A 21,384-nucleotide genomic window follows, 5' to 3' on the forward strand; every position below is an offset into this window, starting at 1 on the left:
AATGGTTTAAGACAGGTTTTATACATTTTTAACTTGTGGTGGCCCTGATGACAGCAGAAAGACAGGGTATAATTTTGTAAATAAAAAAGGAATACGACTTTCAAATGTGCCACTAAAAAGATCCAAAATGCATACATGAATCACACTTGAGATCTTGGCAGACTAATAAACCAGAACCATTACACTGAATGTAGAAATGTTATCTCTATTTTATACTTTCTTGCTGAGGCTGAAGGTAGATTACAAAATACAGTGCTGCAACAGAAGCCATTTAAGACATGTCACAAGAAATGCAAAAGCTGCTCTTGTTTTGTGAACAAATCCAGCTATTTCATTATCTGAAAGCCAAGCCTTCAATAAGAGAATTGTTATAAGCAGTAATAGTTTGATTTTAATTTATTTTCTAACCATTCCTTTACTTTAGGATGGAGGTCAAGTAAACACTAAACTGAATAAGTAAGGAAGATATTTTCACAGAAAAAAGACTGCTTAGAAAACTACTTTGCTTATCTTCTACTCCTATTTGTTTTGATTTTATTTGAAATGTATGCTCATTTTAACGTTTCATTGTTTTATGTCTTGCAACTAGTTTCTTAAGACTGTAAGCTTTTAGAACCTTTTGCTTTAGTTGGGATCCTCAAAACAATAACTGTTCTATGATGATGCTCAGGTACAGGCACAAAGTGTTGATTATCAAATGGTCTACTAGATAAGGAAACCAGGTATATCATACTCTATACTAGGGGTGTGCAGCCTGAAAATATTTGAGTTTCCTACTTCGGGTTTATCTGAAGCAGGAAAAACATTCGGAAACACTCAAAACCCAAAGCAGCTTGCCACTTCGGTTTCGGGTATTTGAATCGCTTCAGAATGCTCCGTAAAGATTCGGAGCATTCCAAAGTGATTCAGGGAGCTGGGTTTTCTCCCAGCACCCCAACCCCCCACATCGGTTTAAGTGGCAGGTCCCTATCAGCTGGCAGGCGGCTGGGGGGGGATCCCCGCCGCCTGCCAGCTGATAGTTTATAGGGCCCTTTCTTGCCGCTTGCAGGAAAGGGCCCTTTAAACTATCAGCTGGCAGACGGCCAGAGGAGGGATCCCCCCCCAGCAGCCTACCAACTGATAGTTAAAGGGACCTGCCGCTTGCACGCAGTCCAACCCCCACTAAAAAGATCCCCCCTAGCCCCAGCCCTCCATCCCCCCAAGCCGTAGCCTCAGCCCCCCACTTACCTTCCCTCTGATGCTGGGGTGGTGGAGGCCTCCTCCGCTGCCCTACAGGCCCGCAGCAGAGGAGAAGGGAAAAAAGCCTTTTCTGCCCCCTCAAATGGCAGCTGCGGCGGCCATTTGAGGGGTGGAAAGGGCCCATTTTGGCTTCCTCTGCCACCTCGCGGGCCCACAGGGCAGCGGAAGAGACTGAAAAGGGCCCTCCTGCCCCTCAAATAACAGCCATGGCTGCCATTTGAGGGGCAGGAGGGCCCTTTTAGGCTTCCTCCACTGCCGCGCGGGCCCACAGGGCAGCGGAGGAGCCCTCCTGCCCCTCAAATGGCAGCCGTGGCTGTCATTTGAGGAGTCGAAAGGGTGTTTTTTTCCCCTTCTCCTCTGTTGCGGGCCTGCAGGGAAGTGGAGGAGGCCTCCACCACCCCAGCATCAGAGGGAAGGTAAGTGGGGGGGCTGCGGGGGGCTAGGGCTATGGGAGTGGGGGAGTTGGGCTGTTTAAAGGGCCCTGCCACTTTCAAGTGGCATGTCCTTTTAAGCTATCAGCCAGCAGGCAGCAGAGGGGGGCTTGAATGATAAGTTTCTACTTTTATTGTTCTTAACTCTGTGTCGTGACGGCCTTTGGCCATATACAATTAAACCTTACTTACTTTAAAGGGACCTGCTGCTTGCAAACGGTAGGTCCCTTTAAAGTATCAGCCTGCCAGCTGATAGTTTAAATGGCCCTGCCATTTGCAAGGAGCAGGTCCCTTTAAATTATCAGCTGTCAGGCGGCGGAGGGGGCATTCCCCCTGCCACCTGACAGCTGATACTTTAATGGGACCTGCCACTTGCAAGCAGCAGGAAAGGGGCCCTTTAAAGTTGCCCCGAAGCTTTCCGAAGTAACCCGAATGCTTTGTGGAAGCTTTGATTCGGGATTCCTGAATCTTTACAAATAGAAGCGCACACCCCTACTCTATACCATGAGACCTACCGTGACTACTGAAGGGCAAGTACTTTGAAATGCCATACCTACTTCAGCTACCTTTGTAAGGCTTTGTAGAAAGGGTAATTTAGCCTGCTGGTCACTTCAGTCCCTTTGTCTTCTTAACAAAGGACTATAAGGCCAGTTTTGATGGCAGCTACAGGCATTCATCACTGGCACTTAAGAGGTTACTATGTTTAACAGATTCTGTTATCCTCTCTATATAACATTACAATTGCACATTATGCAATAAACTTATCTTCAATTTTAATCTGTGTTATATTAAGTTAGTAATTAATTGGCAGGGACAAAAGATCCAGACCTTTTCCTATTTGCTAATATGTTAATTAAGCTAGCAAGCGACTAGCATAATCAAAGATACAGAATAAGGAATATACTGCAAGTTCCCAATGAGGATTAGATTTTTTCATCATAAAAAAGGCATTTGATGTAAGACAATACACATGAATTTTTGTCACCTCTTACTTTTGGAAGTACATATAACTGATCTACAGTACCAAGGCCAGCTTACATTCAATTCCAGGAACGCTATCCCAATTTGTACACTTTTTACAGCATGGCAAATGTTCCTTGGTTGGCAAGCATTATAGCACCATGGTGAGCCTATACATAGTATTCTGGCTGCAAGTGGAAGTCAAGTCATATTTATAGCTCCTAAGAACAATCAACCAACCTTTTAGAAAACTTTAAGCAGGGTGGCAAGCATGCAGGCAAGGGTGATTTGGTAGATATTATATACTTGGGAGTTACACAAGGGTTTGACTCCCCAATTTAACAGTCTTAGTATTAAAAAGTGTTAAATGTCAGGAAGCAGATAGTAGGAATAAATGGGCAGTTCTCACAATGGAGGGAAATGAGCAGTGAGGTCCCACAAGGATCAGTATTGGGACTAGTGCTATTTAATTTGCTTATAAGTTATTTGGAACTGGAGATGGGCAGCACAGAAGCCATGTTTGCAGTTGATACTAATTTATTCAGGATTGTGAAAACCAAAGCAGATTATGAAGAGGATCTCTCTAATTTGGGTGAGTGGGCAACAACATGGCAATTGAAGTTCAATCGTGGTAAGCATAAGTGATGCATGATGGATTGAAAAGGGCAATGGAGAGGGCAACCAACATTATTAAGGGGTTGGAGCACCTTACCCATGAGGAAAGGCTGGAGCGCCTGGGACTTTTTTGTCTACGATTTACTGCTATTAGGGTAAATGATAAGAGGTTTATAACGTTGTATATGGGGCAGGGGAAGAAGAAAGTTTTTCATGCTCTCCTATACTACTACATCTCAGGGCACCCAATGAAGTTGTTGGGAAATAGTATCAGGACATTGACATTTGATATGGAGGAAGAATCTGTCAAAGAATGTATGACAAAATGGGAAAACAATTTTGGGTATAATATACAAATGGACAATGGGAAAATATGTGGGCTAAGGACCTCAAATTAACTTTTGTGTTCCATTCTCAAAGAGAATTTTACAAAATGATGTATCAATGGTATATGTCTCCATTCCAGACAAAATTGCAAAAATGGTTAACGGTGTCTCAAATAAACGGAAATATGAAAAACAAAAAGGGACATTTTATCCTCTTTGATGGACTTGCAACAAAGTGAAAAATTTTTGGTTACAAGTACATGTGTTCATGCAGAAAATCTTAAAGGTTAGTTTACAGCTTAAGCCAGAGTTCTATTTGTTGGGAATTATGGATAACAAATTGGAAAAAGACTATGGTATTTTAATTTTATATATGGTAACAGTAGAACGGCTTTTATATGCTCAAAAATGCAAGTGCAAGGATCTACTGGGAAGATGATGGACTTAGCAGAGATGGCCAAACTTAGTGTTAATTAAAGGCAAAATGCTCTCCATATTCATGGCAAATTGGAAACCCTTTATGGACTATCTGCGAGAGACCGAGAAAAATGAACTAATGATTTGTGGATCTGATTTTTAAGAATAAGGTTTTGAGATACCAAGAAGATAAGGCACAGAAAAAAGGTATTAATGAGACCACAAGCTGACTGATAATAAAGAAGGAAGCATTGTTGTAAGCAAAAAACTGTAATGGATTAATAACATGCCTATTAAGTGTCTGTTTTTACTCTGTAGACTGTTATGTAGGCCATTCTGGGCTTTCTGTAGTTGTCTTTTTGTTATGTTTTACTCTTTTGTCCTATCTTTTAACTTTTCCACAATAAAAATAAAAAAAAATTTAAAAAAGGAAATAGTATCAGGACAGAAAAAAGAAAATACTTCTTTATTCAATTAGTACACTGCACAATTCACTGCCAAAGCATATATGGACACCCATGAGCACAGACTGCTTTAAATAGGGGCTTTAAATGGGAGTTAGACAGATTCATCAAGGAGAGGTCCACTCAAGACTGCCAGCCATGGTGACTAAAGGGAACGCCCATGAACAGTGGCAGTAAACCTCTGAACACTGGTTTTAGGAGAGATAATCAGGGGAAGGCCTTGGCTTCAATGCCCTGTTTGTCCCCCTGGGGCAGTTGGTTTGACTATTGTGTAAAGCAGAACACTGGACTAGATGGACCATTGGTCTGATCCAGTAGGACTCTTTATGCTCTTAAAAGCTCAGGACTGGTCACCAATACAAGATGGCATACACTGTTCCCCTCTCCTCCATCTCAATGCCACACAATCTAGCTACTATTAGAAGCTCTGGGCATTGTTTGTAGAAATATTTCCAATCTACCTTTGAACAACACAGACTTAGGCAACTGCATATCAATTACCAGTGCAGTACCTGAGTATACTGTAAAGATGAAAGATAGGAAAACCTTAGATAACTGCTTATTACTGAGCAAGACTGAACAGATGTGAAACCAACAAGATGCATGAATCTATGCCTCACCTCCCTTGCGCCTGCATCATCCCACCTGCTCTGTGGTGAAACCTGACACTGCCAGGAGCACACTAAACACAACACATGCAGTGGCCATTATTTGTTCAAATGAAGACTTGAAAATGTGTCCTGAAAAGAACTGCTGAAAGCAGTCATGGGTATTCTAGAAGACATACACATTTTGTCCAAAACACTTAAGAGTTCTTACAAGAGCCATGAGCAGCAGGAACCATCTTAGAAAAGACATTCCTCCTATCCCTTCTAACAGAAGGAAGTGCCTTTTCTGAGACAGTGAACATGTTGCAGCAGGCACAGACACAAAATACTTTTTTTCTTTAGCATTATTGCAAAACTCCCTGAACTATTATTTCTAAGAGCATCTTTAAAAACTTAGGCATGCTGAAGATGAAGAAAGTGTCTAAAATCATAAGCAGATTATAGGAAGAAAGGGGGCAAATGTTCATAACTGTGTTCAAATTCAGATCTCTAATTATCAGGTGCTAGAAATCAGCAACAGGAGATTAATCTAGCCAACGTGGCCTGCTTGCGACCTTCCTTGGAGTATCTTCTGGCCAACACAGGAAAAGAAAAGGTGTTTGCTGGACCATTAATCAGAACCTGGTTCTCATACCACATTTCTCCTACACACAAGCTGTTCTGGCCTTTAATGGGAAAAAAATCCTGTATGAAGCAGTGATACACAGGTATTACCAGCTGGCATTTCTGTAACTACAGCAACTGGAAGTTACCCTACTGTGATTACAGAAATTGTGGGTGGCTGTATCCATATGTACTTCTGCACAGGAGCTTCCGCATGGTTATAAGGATCTATTTCTTTAGTTTATCCGAAAAGTAATGAGTAAACTCTTAAATTGCAGCCTGCCTTTTGGTTTTCATCGTATGAAATCTAGCCAATGACTTATTCGAGTCCCTTGCATCATGATACCTGGTCAAACATCCAGTGACTATCAGATTAAGGGGGCATGGAGATCTTCCTTTAATCAACAACAGCTTTCCCAAACCTGGGGCAAAACACAATTTTGTTAGACAATGGCAAGAAGGAAGAATGGCTCAAAATGAAAAGTGTAATCAGTACTAGCATCCTCATCATCTATCCAAGATGAGCGCAATAACATCTTGCTATAAAAATAGGAGACCAACTAGCCATATTCAAAGACAAGCATCAACACCCCTATTTGGGTACAAGCACTCACAAAACAAAGCTATGCTAACTAGACTACTGTGGCTATGTCCACCCACAGAACCACATCTTTGCTCAACTTTCCTATACACTGTTGTGCTTTAGTAACTCAGGTCCTCTGTTATTGGTATTGCAGAAACCACCACCTAAGCCAAAGGGCATTTTATTTATTTATTTTAACTCCATTTATACCCCACCTTTCTCCCAAATGGGAATTAATACTGTTAACATCACTCTCCTCTCCTCCATTTTTCATCACAACAACCCTGTGAGATAGGTCACGCTGAGAGTATGTGACTGGCTCAACGTCATCCAGCCAGCTTCTACAGGAAAGTAGGGAATTGAACCTGGATTGCCTAGATCCTAGTCTGTAACTCTAACCACAACACCACACTGGCTCTCGTTTTAGTAACTTGGGCCCTCTGTTACTGGTATTACAGAAATCACCACCTAAAGCCAAAGGGAATCTTAATAACTAATTTCCCCACAAACCATGTTTCTCTTCTCAGTCAAAGAATTAGCCTTACTCAACCAGGTATTCAGAACAGCTGGAACCATTATACTCAAACATCCCAAGTTTTATTGCAGGTTAACAGCCCATCCTGAAATTAGACAATAATACTGGGAGTAGCATTTGCATTATCCTCTCACATGTCTCTAAATGAAGCCACATCACCGCATCTAACTGGCATGATGCATATATAAAAAACCTACAATGTATTAGTGTGTATACACCACAGTAATTCTTCTACATACCACCTTCAAATCCATACTGATAAATTTCACCTGATGAATCTTATTTCAAAAAGCAGCAATCCCTTCAGTTCCTGCTGTTCTTTCACAAAATCCCTCCGAATAAACACTCCCACAGCTACACTCTGCTTCATTTTTGAAATTCTGATCTCGGCATGCTGCACTCACCCTATGAGTAATCCTCCTACTCACATTCCCACCTCCCTTCAGCATTCCCTCAACAATTTCCATCCCAAAAACATTCTTCTTTCTCACATATATTCCCCTCACAATTGTTTCACCCACCAAAAGCACCTAACAGGCTTTATGACAAGTTCCCAGGCTCACAGCCATAACAACTGTCCCTCCGCGATTTAACCTTTATAGCTTAGCGCCTACTGTTCATCACTTGAGACGTCTCTCAAGAAAAATACCATGGAAATCTTACTGGTCTTTAGGAGTGCTACTGGACTTGAATTTTGCTTTTCTACGGCAAACCAACATGGCTACCTACCTGAAACTAGCCAGGGCAATGCATCACTTCCCCCTAGCCCCTCTGAAGAGAGCCCTGGACACACAGACATCCCACCACAAGCCCTTCACCACAACTCAGCAGCAGCCTGGCCCTGAACTCCCCATCCCTAAAACTACATACAAGATGTCTCTGACATCCCTGCTCCAAGGTCATACTATGCAACCTCCACGCTCACTTTCCATGTCATGACAAGGTTCAGCAAGGAGCCCTGACAGATCAGAACATGGATCCACCTAACACAGCATCCCATTCAGCCACATGCCTTTGGGAGGCCTTCCTCCATCGATCCTCTACCCAAAACTGGTCTTAGCAGGTACTCTGCTCCTAACCACAGATGTTCCACTCCTCCACCATGGCTCACTGCTGCTGCTAGAACCAGTATTTGAGAGGGGGTTCAGGGAGGAAGGGGGGGGATAAAATGTTATCTAAACCAGTGGCCACCCCTACCTGCCATAGCAGCAAATCTAAAAAATGAACTATGTATTGTGTGAGACACCTTGGGTTGCCATCTCCAGCTTGGGACATTCTTGGAGATTTGTGGGAAGCACCTGAATTCCAATAGACTGGGATTCAGTAGGATATAATGCCATAAGAGATAGGGTTGCCAACTCCACAACAGAAGCTCAGTAGAGTATAAAACCAGAGCCCACCTTCCAAAGCAGCCATCTTCTCCAGGGGAACTGATCTGTGGTATGGAGACCACTTGACATTCCGAGAGCACTCCAGGCCCCACGTGGAGGTTGGCAACCCCAGAAACACCCCCGCTCTGGGCTGTTGCGGGTCTACCGACGATCTACTTTATCCCCCAATTTTGGTATTTACTAATGGATGGTTGGCGGGGAGGGCCAAAGAACCCACATCTCCGCCTCACACTCCCCACCCGGCTCCTGAGCCCCTCCATCCCGCTGCCTCCCAGCCCAGCTCCACTCTCTCGCGCGCCCCATGCCAAGCCAGCCACTCACCCCTTGTAATACGCCTTGACGCGGACCTGGTGGGCGCTGTCGCCCCCGGAGCCGCCGCCCCCGGAGCCGCCGCCGCCCAGGCCCGGGTGAGACATGCCGCTCCCGCCGCCGCTGTTGCTGCCGCTCTCGCGCTGAGTCGGCATCGCCCCCCCCCTCCCCGCCCTCCGCTTCGCCTCGCTCGCTCGCTGCGGCCCCGCCTGCTGGCGCGGCCAGCCCCACCCCGCCCCGCCGCAGAAACGGGAAAAGGAACAGAAGGGGAGGAAAAGGAGAGGGCGGGGGGGGGGGTGGAAAGAAGAGCGAATTTCTGCGCACGCCTCGCGCCGAAAGGGGGGACCGGGGACGTTTAACGGACGAGAATCCGCCGTCGCTCGGAACCCGCACGCGCCCTAGCCCCGCCCGCACTCTGTTGTGTGTGAGGGAAAGAAAGAAAAAGGGAGGGAAGAGAAAGACTCGCCCCGCCCCTAATCTTGCCCCACCTTCCTTCACCTGACGAATCAGACGCCAGGGTCTGAAGGAGGCGAGGAAAGGTGGAATAAACCACGTTCTAGAACACGGAGGAGGAGGTCAAACCGAAACCTGGTTTCTGGGGAGCAAATTCCAAATGAAACGGTCACAGGCTGTATAGACCGAGGTGCAGCAAGCGTGCCTGTTAAAACAATGCCGAAAGTCTCCGTCTGAGAAATAGGGAAAGTGCCAAGCGACTTACCATTATTTCTGAAACTCCCTTTTCCCCAGCGACATGGATTATACTATGAAAGGACTGGGAGAAATAACAAAAGATAGATTAGTTTTAAAAACCCAGAGTCGACTTAGGCTCAAGGCGCCTCACATCGCAGCCGCTTGCCCAGTGCTTGTATGGGAGAGCAGAAGCAGCTGCTGAGTCGTCTTATATACAATGAGCACAGCCCGCGTCTTTCCTACTACAAGTCCCAGAAAGCTGTGCCGCAGAGACTTTTGGGAAATGTAGTTTTCAAACGGGGACAGCAGGTTACACACGTGCGTGAGCTTAACTGTGCAGCCCAGGCTTGCAGTGTATAGACTTTAAAACCTAACAACGTGATTGAAGCTGGCAGGCAAGAACCTTTTCATTCTGCCCTGTGGGATAGAATAAAAAAGAAGACAAGTGACATCTTAACGAGTAAAGACATTTATTCCAGGTGCGTAGCCGTGGGGAAGAGCAAGAATCGAGCCCATCAATAAGTTAAAGACTGGACTCGAACATTTATTTCAGCATGAGCTGCCATTAGGCAGAGCTCCCCTCAAGAAAGCTCATGTTGAAAAAAATGCGGTTATTCTTTAAGGTGCCGCTGGCCATTTGTTTGATTTTACTTCAATAGATTAACCCGGCTACCCCTATGGGATTATTCTGGGATAGAAACAGCGCGTGTCTGGGGGACAGCTAGATCGCTGGCAATAAAAACTGCAGCTCCAGGAGTGTGGGGGTGGGAAAGGATGCAGTTCCAAAAATTCGAGTCATTCCAATGTTGTACGGCGTTAGCAGATCTAAACCATCCTTAACAAGGTGGCGAGTGGCTGGCTGCTCCCTAGTGCCATCTGGTCAGGACTCAGGAGTTATTGGTCTAACAGTGCAATGCTATGCAGGGTTACTCCAGTCTAAATTCATTACGATCTATGGACTTGGACTGGGTTGCTACTCATGGCATTGCGCTGTAGGTTCATTGGAGGCACATGGGGCTGCTGCCCCATGGTGAATCAGACTTTTGGTCCATCAAGTTCAGTGTTCTCTGCTTGGACTGAAATTGGTTCTCCGGGGTCTTGGGTGAGGGTATTTCACATAATTTACTACGTAAGCTTTTTTTTTTTTTTTGCTAGAGATACTCGGGATTGACCTTGGAGCCATCTGCATGCCAGACAGATGCTCTACTACTGAGCCACAGCCCCGACACCCTCCCCCCATCGATTTAAATGGACTCTGACAAGAGTAACTCTACAGACTCCTTTAGAAACTCATGAAGATAGTTTCACGTGGGTAGCCGCGTTGGTCTGTAGTAGAAGAGCAAAGTCCAGTTACACCAGAGACCAACTAGATTTCCAGGGTATGAGCTTTCCAGAGTCAGAGCTCTCAAAAGTCTGACGAAGGGAGCTCTGACTCTCGAAAGCTCATGCCCTGGAAATCTAGTTGGTCTTTATGATGCAACTGGACCCGATTCTTGCTCTTCTAGAAACCCAGACACCGTTTCTCCTGCCAATGACGCTCCTGGTGCACTCCATTGCCCATTCTCCACAGAGCATGTGCCAATGTTTCATCGCGAAAAGAAATCCACGGCTTTCCTGATAAGTCTTGTCCTGTTTTTATGTATTTGTGTTATTTGTAGCACGCCTTTCTCACTGAGACTCCAGAGGGGTTACACCGTGTGAGTCAGAACATTCAAAGACCTTTCCATAAACAACGTCGTAGAGTCTATAAATACAAATTTCCAAACATCCCATGTGATATTCTTAACGAGAACTTTTATTAAGACACAGGAGATATGAACGCCAACTACTAGGATCCTAGGACTGCAACCTCTATTACAGAAGATGCCACCTCTCAATGCAAGAGAAGGAAAACCCGGGCGGTCGAGTCATGTGACCATCCAGGGCGGTCGGTCTGGTCCTCCAGTCCGAGAAGCGCATGCGCGCTAACTCCCCGTGAGGGAGGTGAGAACATGGCGGAAGCGGAGTGAGGGTTTCCTACGCCAAGCGGGTGCGCTTCCCTCTATGGCGGAGGTTGGGTGAGTGGCGCTGAGGCGCGGGTGACTCGAGGGCTTCGCACGCGCGCGACGGCTGTTTTTCCCTCAGGCGGTCTGAGGACGGCAGGCCTGGCGGGAGGAGAGCCCCTCGCTGGGCTTCGCCAGGTGGGGGAAGGAGGCGCTGGGCCCAGGCAGAAGTTAAGCGGATGTGGGTTTTTTCGTTAGAAAAGCAGAGGTGTGTGTGTGTGTGTGAGGGGGGAGCGGCACCTGTTGAATTTCTGTCATTTATTTAAACTGCTGCTTTGCTTTATTGCCAGGCAAGGAAGCTCCCCCCATCCTTGGAGCCTTGCCTTGCTCAGCCCGTGTTAAACAGACGTGTGGCTGTCATTGGCAGTCACACTCCCTTCAGGAATGTCTGCCTTCTCCCAGTGGGTTGTATATCACTTGTTGGGCATGGGTTTTTTTCCCCACCGAACGATTTAATATATATAGGTGAGGACAGGCAGAAATTCAATAGGTAAGGATAGGTAGAAATACAGCACCCCTCATAGATGTGGGTGCACTATCATACTGGGCAAAACTTGTTGCCTTGGAGAAAAGTGGGCATAAAATTATTTAAATGAAACATCAGCTGCATAATTTCTGCCTCTTGCACGTGTTTTATTTAATTAAATAACTTCCCGCTCTGACATTTCTCACCGTGTGCTTTTTTAAAAAAAGTTGATGCATATTTGAAATATATATGTATATGTATATATAAAAAATCCTTGATGACCATAAAAGCTTTTAGACAAAATGGCCACAGCCAATGCATAAATAGACAGCCAAAACCCATCTGAAAAAAGTAAAGTTTGCAGCCCCTTAAGGATGCTAAGAGGGAAGAATGGCTTCTGAGCAGGCCTGATCAGCTGGACAGTGACAGAATGAGGCCTGGAGCAGTGCAGTGGTTAAAGAATCTGGGTTCAAATTACTCTGTATTAACACTGTTGGACTTAGCCTAAGTTCTTCTCAGGATTACTGAGAAAATAAAATATGAGGACTGTGTCTGTTGCCTCGACCTGTAAAATTTGAATTGGGTTCAAAAGGGAACAAGTGGGTTACACAATTTTTGCATACTCGAGTTTGCTAAGAGTGGTGGACAGACATAGAAGACCATGCCTCAACTCTCTGCTCTTAGTTTCACTGAATGACTTTGGACTGGTTCCCGTCTTTCAGTTTAAGCTACCTTAAATGATTGTTGTGAGGGATAAAATGGGGGAGCAATGAACACTTTCTCACCTGTGTTTCTAAGCCATGTTCCTAAGCTATGAAGATAAGTACCAGAATTGGATCTATAAACTTACAAATAGCCAGTGCAATCGCTTCAGACTCCTTAAGTCCGTTGCTTCCTTTCAAAGTTCTCTATGAGATAAACTAGATATGAGATAAACAATCAGATGCAGCTTCCAAATAACCTTCATGATTGTAAAAAGCATTACTAAAATGGAATATGTGTGGTGAAATATATCTGTTCTGAAAGGTGTTGCCCAGCTAATAAAAGATCCCTACCCCTTAAACTTGGTCAGAAATAGAAATTTGAAAACACAGGTATACTTGTCAGAAAGTTGAGGTTGGCTGTAGCTCCCTGATGGTAAACCCAATGAGCAATGTTAAAGGAGCCATTAGATGCTCTTATAATGGTTTCTCATAATTTTTTACACACATTGAAGAAGGAATATAACCTGATTGCTTTTCTGAGCCTCTGTATATGAACAGATATGTTAATCGGGCTGCAAATCAGCACTCTGCTGGTTTGATCCCACTCCTGCCATCAGCTCACTGGGTGGCCTTGGGTAAGCCCCACCTTTCAGCCACAGCTCCCCAGTTGTATTGTAGGGATAATAACACTGACTTTATTAACTGCTCTGAGTGGTGCACTAATTTGTCTAGAAGAGTGGTATATAAGTGTATTATTATTGTTGTTATTATTTTACTTCTGCCCTCTGAACAAATACTGTTCCTAATAGTTATAGATAATATAGAATGAAAAATTCCCTAGGAGTATAACTAGGTTTTTTTTAAAGCAAGACAGTTATTGAAAAATAATCTTTTAGTAGAAAAAGCTAGTTCAGAAATATAAGGTAATCTTGGCTGTTGGTGTTAATCTTCTGTTTCCCTTAAATGGAGGACCAGAGACCATAACATGACTGAAAGTGAACTGCATATGTTTTGAGAACCATCACAAGAGAATTAAAGCCACATCACCCATAATTCTTTATATTCTCATTAATGACTTAAACAACTTGTCCTCCTAGATGAGGGCAGTAAGCTTGTGTGTACGTGTGTCTTAGCATCTTGATACTGATGCCTTGGAGTTTTACTTTCTTTTTAACTCAAATGTCTACTTTATTGCACTGCTAAAACAATAGTTAAATGAGACTGATGCAGTTTATGTTCTGGGAACTGAAATGACTCCTTTTGCCCTGTTAATTTCATTGTTTGCTGTCATTGGTAACAAAGCAATTTCTTTCTTTGCATGTTATGACCAATTTCCTTCTTGCTACTCTGAAATAATTTGCTTAGACATATCCTCCCTAGCTAGTGGATGCTATTTCCTTCTTGGCCCGATCTCTTTCCTGTTTTACAAATATAGAACAGCATGTGAAAGACTGAGGTGTACATTCTGGGTTACCAGAACATCTGGAGCAAAATCCAGCACACTGTGTCATCAGAGTCCAAACTGGCTTGTGTGTTTGTTTTCAGATCCAGAATATTGTGATGTGCAATTTTTGTTTTCATTTCTCACTAGGTGGAAGGATCATTCCACAGCTATGGAGAATGAACCAAGCACAACAGTATCTTCCACATGCACAACCACCATCACTACTACGTCATCTCCTTCTCGTACACAGCCACCGCAGATATCTGTCTATAGTGGTGCTGACCGACATGCTGTGCAGGTATTTAACAGCTGATGGCAAAGTCATATGGAAGGTGCCTACTTGCAAATAACCAGAGATGCTCTATATAGAGGAAGGAAGTATTTCATGGTGGAGAACAAAAAGACCTTTTCAGGGAAACTTTGTTGGCCTCTGTATATGTAGCACTTGCATACCTGCAAAATGCATGATTCCAGCATTGTCTTCAGATCTAACTAGAGAAAGCAGGGAAAGGAACTAGCACGATCCTTATCCATTTGATTTTGTCCACATTCCCTCTCTCAACTTTCATTCTTCTTTTTGCTGTTTCTGTGGCTTGTTTCCTGCCTGTTTTCAAAGGTTATATTCACATGGAATCTAAAGCTTTGTGAAGTGGGGGGGGGAGTTTGGTTACTTTTTGGCAGCAATGCTTTGTGCAGATTACATGCTTAATAATCCCATTATATTGTCAGGAAATAACAGAGCTGTGCAGTATGTTTGTATTTTATAAAATAATGTGATGTCATATTTCATTGCTATAAGACTGTTAAACTGTGGAAGACCAGGCTAATTCTGCTGATCAGAATAAGCATGCTGAGATTCTGTGGATCTCTGTCTGCTGCTACAGGGAATGTGAGTCTGATACTGATCTGCTTCTCCCTTCCCCAATCCTCCAAACAATGTTTGGTATAAGAAACACATGAGATGTCCTTGCATTCAGCATTTTCCTGCCCCTGCTCCCATTCGTGTTAAGCAGATGGTGAGAGAGAGGACAGGAAGGGTCGAGCCGATGCTCAGCTCTTCTAGCCTTTTCTAATATGCCCAGAGTAGTGCTGATCACCATTTTGGGGTCAGGAAGAAATTTTCCTTCAGGCCAGATTGGTTAGGGATCCTAGAGATTTGTTGCCATACTCTGGGCATTGAGCAGGGATTACTGGCGGGGGAGTGAGGGAGTTCCTGCATTGTACAGGGGTTGGACTAGATAGCCCTCGGGATCCCTTCCAGCTCTGTGGTTCTATGATTCATTAGCTGCTGTGTGTGAAATGTTGCCTGAAGCAGATTTCTAGAGAGATGACATGTACAGATAAAAATAAATAAATAACTGCTACATCCTCCAGGGTGCTAGAGCAAATCGATAGTAAAATTCAAACAAAATCTTCCAATGTGCATGTTTGCTAGGGGTCCAGTGGAGGCAGCCTGCCCACTCTGACTAAGCTGCATTCCAGCAAATTAAGTCACAGGAGAGCGTGATAAAGTAACAGAGCCAGGGAGGGGAACAGTACACTGAGGCAGAAAGGAAATAAGGCCTGGATAAGAGGTTATCTTTAGGGCAGAGGAGGAGAGCTGCTGTTGTGGGCAGTACAGACACTCTGGATGAGAGGAAGCCAGAAGGAGTTTCAGTAAGGAAAGCGGCAGGGCTAGAGATTTTGTTTGGGCAGTAATTTGGGGCAGGGAAGTACGATGGTGCAAGAGGGAGATTATTTATACCCCACTTCTCCCCAATTGGAGAAAATGGGAGATCTACCCTAAGGGGCATTTTCAGAAAGCTACATTTCTGTTACAGAGTGATCACCATGATTATCAAGGGCTTGCAGACCTGTATAAAATATTCTGCTGCCAGCACTCTATAAAGGCCGATCTTGGATACAGAAGCTGGGATTCAATCATGGAGTCGCAAGGAGGACAGGGGCTTCTATATCGCATTCAGCATTTTATCCTCAGCAATTTGGATGCCAGTAGTAATTTCCCCAGAATTGTAGTATGGTTCTTTGGAAGCACAGTTTTCAATGGTGGCAGCATTAACAAAAATCTCTATTTTTTTGCCATAGTAGTGATGTTGCTAAATCATTTGCAGGTTATTCAGCAGGCCTTGCATCGCCCCCCTAGCTCTGCAGCACAATACCTTCAGCAGATGTATGCAGCTCAGCAGCAGCACCTGATGTTACAGACCGCAGCTTTGCAACAGCAGCATTTGAGCAGCACTCAGTTCCAGAGCCTGGCCAGTGTTCCACAGGTGAGAGTGAAGTAGATTAGAAAAAAACCCTTTGAAAATTAAACTGACAGAGCTACCAAATCTAATAACAGAATTGTGCTTGTGTCGAAACTTTCTGGTTGCCCATAATTTTTTTATTCTGAAGATCAATAGCCAGTTATGACACAGCTGTATGTCTGGCAGCACAAAGATGAGCTCAGCTGCACAAGAGCAGCGCTATTGTCTACCTAGAGCCTCTGGATCTTGTTTCTAAGCAGAAGGGGTAACAAACACACCAATATTTGTGGTTTAATTCTGTTAAGGAGAAAGGCCAGCATGTCCTATCAGCAAATACTGTACTAATTGTTTTCAGCCCATAGTTGGATACGATCAAGCTTAATATCTCAAAATCATTATGGAACTCCAGTCAGTTTTATTATTTTAATCAGAGTTGCATAATTTATATTATCAATTTCAGTTTCACGTCTTTCACTTCTAAATAATGTATAGGAGTGAAAATGTTATGGTTCTTGTGTGTAACCAAAGCTAAAAATTCCAATGCAATACTGTTACAAATATATATACTTAGTTGCAGACTCTACAAAGAAATAGTTGGATCAAAAGACATAATCCTAAAAGAAAAGAGAGTGCTAGAAAATACGTTCATTGGAAACTTATCAAGAAACCTGTACCATTAATTAAAGATTTGGAAATCTTCAAATCTTGTTTTGGAAACTCATGTCTTTTGATGCAATTCTGTTTGACTATTTTGTATATCAATCTTAAATTTTAATGTTGGCTGTAAAAATAGTTGCAAAACATTAAAAGAGATGCCCGGTTCAGATGTTTATTAAAATTTCTATCATGAAACACACACTTCACATATAAGTCTAGTATTCACTATAGTAAAAGTGAGTGGTTGTATTAAGATCAAGACTATATTGAGTAGTAGGTAGTATTATAATCTAAATGGGGTAGTAGTTTGAACTGTAGCTCTTCTGCAGCCCCTAGTCTGGGAAAAATGCTCTCCCAATAAAAAATAAATGTGTTTGGGTGGTGAATGACTGACTAACACACATCTAAGGAACAGATGGAGGATCGAATAGAATAGAATTGGCAGTGCATCAGTGGCTCTTGACTGGCCTAAGTTATCCTGATTGTAACGATCTGTGAAGTAGTATGTCATGGGGAATACGGTTGCCTTTCATTGAAATGCAGTAGATTCCAATGGTGTGTTTGTGTGCTTGGAGCATCAAGGAATCAATTGCTTGTGCAGAAACAGGTTAACTCATGATAACCCATTATACAGACGTGACTGTATAAACAAGCAATAGGTTGACAGCACGGGTAGGAGTCTGATGGCCTCATCCATGGCCATTGTGGGTCTTAGGCTGCCTAGTGAATGCCATTGAGCCAGATGTTCAGTTTATCATATTCAATATTATTTAAACACTTTTTATTGCAGTGTAAATGACACATTTGACAGATGTGCTTGCTATTTAGGCAAACCTGTCAGGTGGGAGGCAGTGTGCATCCCCCAATGGCAGTGTCACTCAACAGTCAAGTATGTCAGAGACCTCGGTAAGTATTTTCAACAAGGTTCTCTCTTTTAAGCCAGTCTTTCTGAAAATAAAGAGTTTGGCTGCTGTTTGAATGAATGCTTGTAAAGAGTTTGAGGAGCAGAAACTTTGGTTTGTAACTTGGGTTGCCTTCAGAATCTGAGCACTAATTTAGGCCCCTGGTTGAACTCCTAAAACTAGGGCATGAGTCTTTTGTAATAGCAAATCAAGGAAATGAATCCTGAGGCTAGCATGACACTCTCCCCCATTATGATTAGGAAATTAATACTTTCCGCTTTTTGGCAAACCGTGGGTAGTTGTTATGCATATAACAAAAATATGATTAGTTCTCTTGCTTTCAGACCAGGAATCACTCTTGGTTTGGAGAGAAGAGAACCAACCATAACCTGTGACTTGATATTAACTAATTTTATGAGAAGGAGAGAGGAAGGCAGTCAACTGGATGTGCCCAAAGATTTCAGACAGCTTTTCCATAATGGCACTCCATTGTTTGTTACGTATGAATCATATTGATCCTTTGAACTTTTGGAAGGTACTTGGGTATGAATTTTGCCATAATACTATGGGAAAGAATTTCTTGGAGACATTTAAACAACAAACTTAATTTTTAATATAGAGTCCCCACTTAACATTTACAATGGTAATACAATAACAAATTGAAATTGGGTATTGTGATTCTGCTGAATTTTGTGTTAAAGAAATTAGACCATATTCTGAAGATACAGGGTTGGATTGAAATTACTCTAGGGGAGCTCTGCTAGCAGAGCCACAACCCCCTCCTACATCCCACTGAGCCCCCCACCCCCAAATTAGACTGGTGGCAAGTTGGGGTTTTATTGGTACTTGAATGTTTTTAATTAGGTACTGTAATCTACCTTGAGCCATGAGGAAAGATGGGTATAAATGAAAATACTGTTGGTGGCAGATGATCCTCAAGAACAGGAGGCCGGCTAAAGTGCCTTATTCTGTAAGAAAACTGGGTCTGGATCCAACCCCTTGATTTTAATTTAGAAAAAATATAACAATTATTTCAAGATGGCAAGCCTATTGGAAGATTGCACAATATTTTACATATTCTAAAATTAAAATTAGATGTCAATTTATGATCAAAGTTGTTGGTTGTATCTCAGAATAGAAATGCAAGGTGTGTTATACCAGAATTTAGTAATGTTTAATGTACTCTTCAAACATGAAAATGTATCTTATTTGTTGTTGATAGTTAAAAAAATTAAGGCTGTAACTTGTGACCTGGGTGATCAACAGGTAAGTGTTTAAGCTATGGGACAGAAGTATAGCTTTTGAAAAGGGAAGATCAGGCTTGCAAGTTAAACAGTTTATCAGGTATCTTGGCTACCAAAGATGGCTGTGTGGGTTTGCTCTGAAGTGAGCCCTCTGTTTTGAGTGGCACTTACCCCTAAGTAAGGATGCATAGGTTTACAGCCTGTGACAGCCTTTGAAATTGTGGGATCAAGACAGTTAATAAAAGCAATATTTTTGCTTCCATAGATTAATCTTTCTGCTTCTCCTACACCTGCGCAGCTAATAAGCCGTTCACAGACCTCGAACAGTAGCAGCAGCAGCCTGACCCAACAGACCATGTTACTGGGGAGCACGTCCCCTACCCTGACGGCAAGCCAAGCTCAGATGTACCTACGAGCTCAAATGGTGCGTCTTGCATGTTTTCGCTTTTGCAATTAATGTTGGCTTATGCAAGTTTATTGGTTCCGTAAGTTCTTTTTTATGGCTAGGGATTCCGTTGCCCGTGTAAGTTTCCATCAGAATATAGTTCAGCAGTTCAATTTTGTAACTGTGCAGCCAGTTTAGAAAACATTAAAAATGAAGACAAAAAAGCTACTTTAAAAAAATAGTAAGGCAGTATGCAGATTTCATAATTGGCCATAATAAGCTCATGAGAGTGGTTAGAGTGTTGGATGAGGATCTGGGAGACCCCAGTTCAAATCTCCACTCTGCCATGGAAACTTGCTGGGCTCAGATACATTTGAAGCCTAAACTACGTCACAGGGTTGATATGAGGATTAAAAGGGTAGGGGTATAACAACAACAACAACAACATTCGATTTATATACCGCCCTTCAGGACAACTTAATGCCCACTCAGCGGTTTACAAAGTATGTCATTATTATCCCCACAACAAAACACCCTGTGAGGTGGGTGGGGCTGAGAGAGCTCCAGAGAGCTGTGACTAGCCCAAGGTCACCCAGCTGGCTTCAAGTGGAGGAGTGGGGAATCAAACCTGGCTCTCCAGATTAGAATCCCGTGCTCTTAACCACTACACGAAACCACTTTGGGTGCCTATAGCAGAGAAGGGCCAAGTATAAATTAAGTAAATACTGCATGCACCTTCCAAATTGGAATTCTTTAGAATGACGGGGGGAAAGGGGTGGCAGGAAGAGTACCTAACCTATGCAACTGCATTCGTATCAAGGATAACCAGAGTTAGGTTCTCACTGTCATTCTCTGGATATAGGAGAAACAAGGCACATGTGCCAGTCAGCCAGCAAACCAGGTTCATGCACATTCCTGCATCATATCAGCTTGTTGTGGCCTTTAAGTGTAAAACCTGCTTAGAAACCATTTGATGTTACTGGTCTAGCGTTCATGCTTTAATACGTACAAAGGCTTAGCAACGGGGGCATCAGAGTCCCTTTACTTTGCTGTGTTTTTGCTCGGGAAAGGTTCATATTTCACTAACTCTTCTGCCTATCCACTTGCAGTTATCTTTTTCATGACAAATTTGCACATAGATTCAAAACCACGTTCAAAAATTGTGTTTCAGAACGTATTACTATATATCAGATAATCAAGTATGACTGACCCCCCCCCACACACACACACTCATACTGTGCTGATAAAAAAAAACTGCAGGGGGGGTAGCACACAAGGTTAAAGCATAAGCTTGGGTTGGATCCAGCCTTTTTCATTCCATCTCACTCAGTTCCTCCTCTTCCCATAAACCATGTCCCATATAACTTTTGTCCATACAAGTCTCTTGATCACCAGTGCAGTGTTTTTTGATGGTCGAACATGGTCCTTTTGTGGTTCTCCTATTTCACCAGCTGAATAACTGGTTGGATCCAATCTTACGTTTCTGCAAACATTGCTTTGTTGCTTTATATTCTGAATTTAAATTTTAAATTGTATGATTTTATACTGTTATAATTGTTTTGAAGACCTATTTGGTCAAAAGGGTAGGATATAACTACTTTAAATATATGTCTGCTATTGAGAGGGAGAAGTTAACAATCCTGCAGTGTAACACATTTTAAAAAAACAGTAGACGAGGGCCTGGATCCAGTGGATCATTTTTATAGATAGAAACATTTCTGAACATGGAATGTGGTTTTATCACCTTCCTCTTTCATTGTACCCTCAGATGTCCCAGAAATACTGTTTGTGGGGGAGGTGGGTGCGTTCCCTAGGAACAGCATTTCAGGGGATATTTTTGAGCAGCTGTGAGACACAGGAAGGTGAATGAATTGTGCTCTGTAGGAAGAAATTGTTCCTTCCATGGAAACGTTTTATTAGATCCAAGCCAAAGCTTCGTATAGCTTGCTAAGAATCCAGGTTCAATATAGGCAATCTCTTCCTGGTTTCTCTGTCATCCATCCACTGCAGACTGTGGCTGTATGAGACATTGGCCACATTCAGACGTCATGATAGACCCGTCTTTGTCCATCATAGGCATGAGCCATGTGTTCCTGTACTCCCTGAATTTTTCTCCTGTTACC

At 43.1% G+C, this 21,384-nt stretch overlaps 2 protein-coding genes across 6 annotated transcripts in view; one reads left to right on the forward strand and one right to left on the reverse strand.

Moving 5' to 3' along the window:
- PRKCI (protein kinase C iota) overlaps window positions 1-8,753 on the reverse strand; it is a 67,473-nt gene extending 58,720 nt beyond the window's left edge. Inside the window, exon 1 of the mRNA XM_054983398.1 lies at window positions 8,494-8,753. Coding sequence (XP_054839373.1) covers window positions 8,494-8,636 — 143 coding nt within the window. The 5' untranslated portion in view covers window positions 8,637-8,753. The remainder of the gene's footprint in view (window positions 1-8,493) is intronic.
- Window positions 8,754-11,157: 2,404 nt separating this feature from the next.
- Window positions 11,158-21,384, forward strand: part of PHC3 (polyhomeotic homolog 3) — a 75,389-nt gene continuing 65,162 nt past the window's right edge. For 4 of the 5 annotated variants that reach the window (XM_054983155.1, XM_054983156.1, XM_054983159.1 and 1 more), the window contains exons 1-5: window positions 11,158-11,228; window positions 13,975-14,125; window positions 15,939-16,097; window positions 17,559-17,636; window positions 19,142-19,300. In XM_054983155.1, coding sequence (XP_054839130.1) covers window positions 11,215-11,228; window positions 13,975-14,125; window positions 15,939-16,097; window positions 17,559-17,636; window positions 19,142-19,300 — 561 coding nt within the window. In that variant the 5' untranslated portion in view covers window positions 11,158-11,214. The remainder of the gene's footprint in view (window positions 11,229-13,974; window positions 14,126-15,938; window positions 16,098-17,558; window positions 17,637-19,141; window positions 19,301-21,384) is intronic. The other variant, XM_054983158.1, reaches the window with a different exon arrangement.

The sequence above is a fragment of the Eublepharis macularius genome, chromosome 6 (genome assembly GCF_028583425.1).
Source record: "Eublepharis macularius isolate TG4126 chromosome 6, MPM_Emac_v1.0, whole genome shotgun sequence".
Taxonomy (NCBI): domain Eukaryota; kingdom Metazoa; phylum Chordata; class Lepidosauria; order Squamata; family Eublepharidae; genus Eublepharis; species Eublepharis macularius.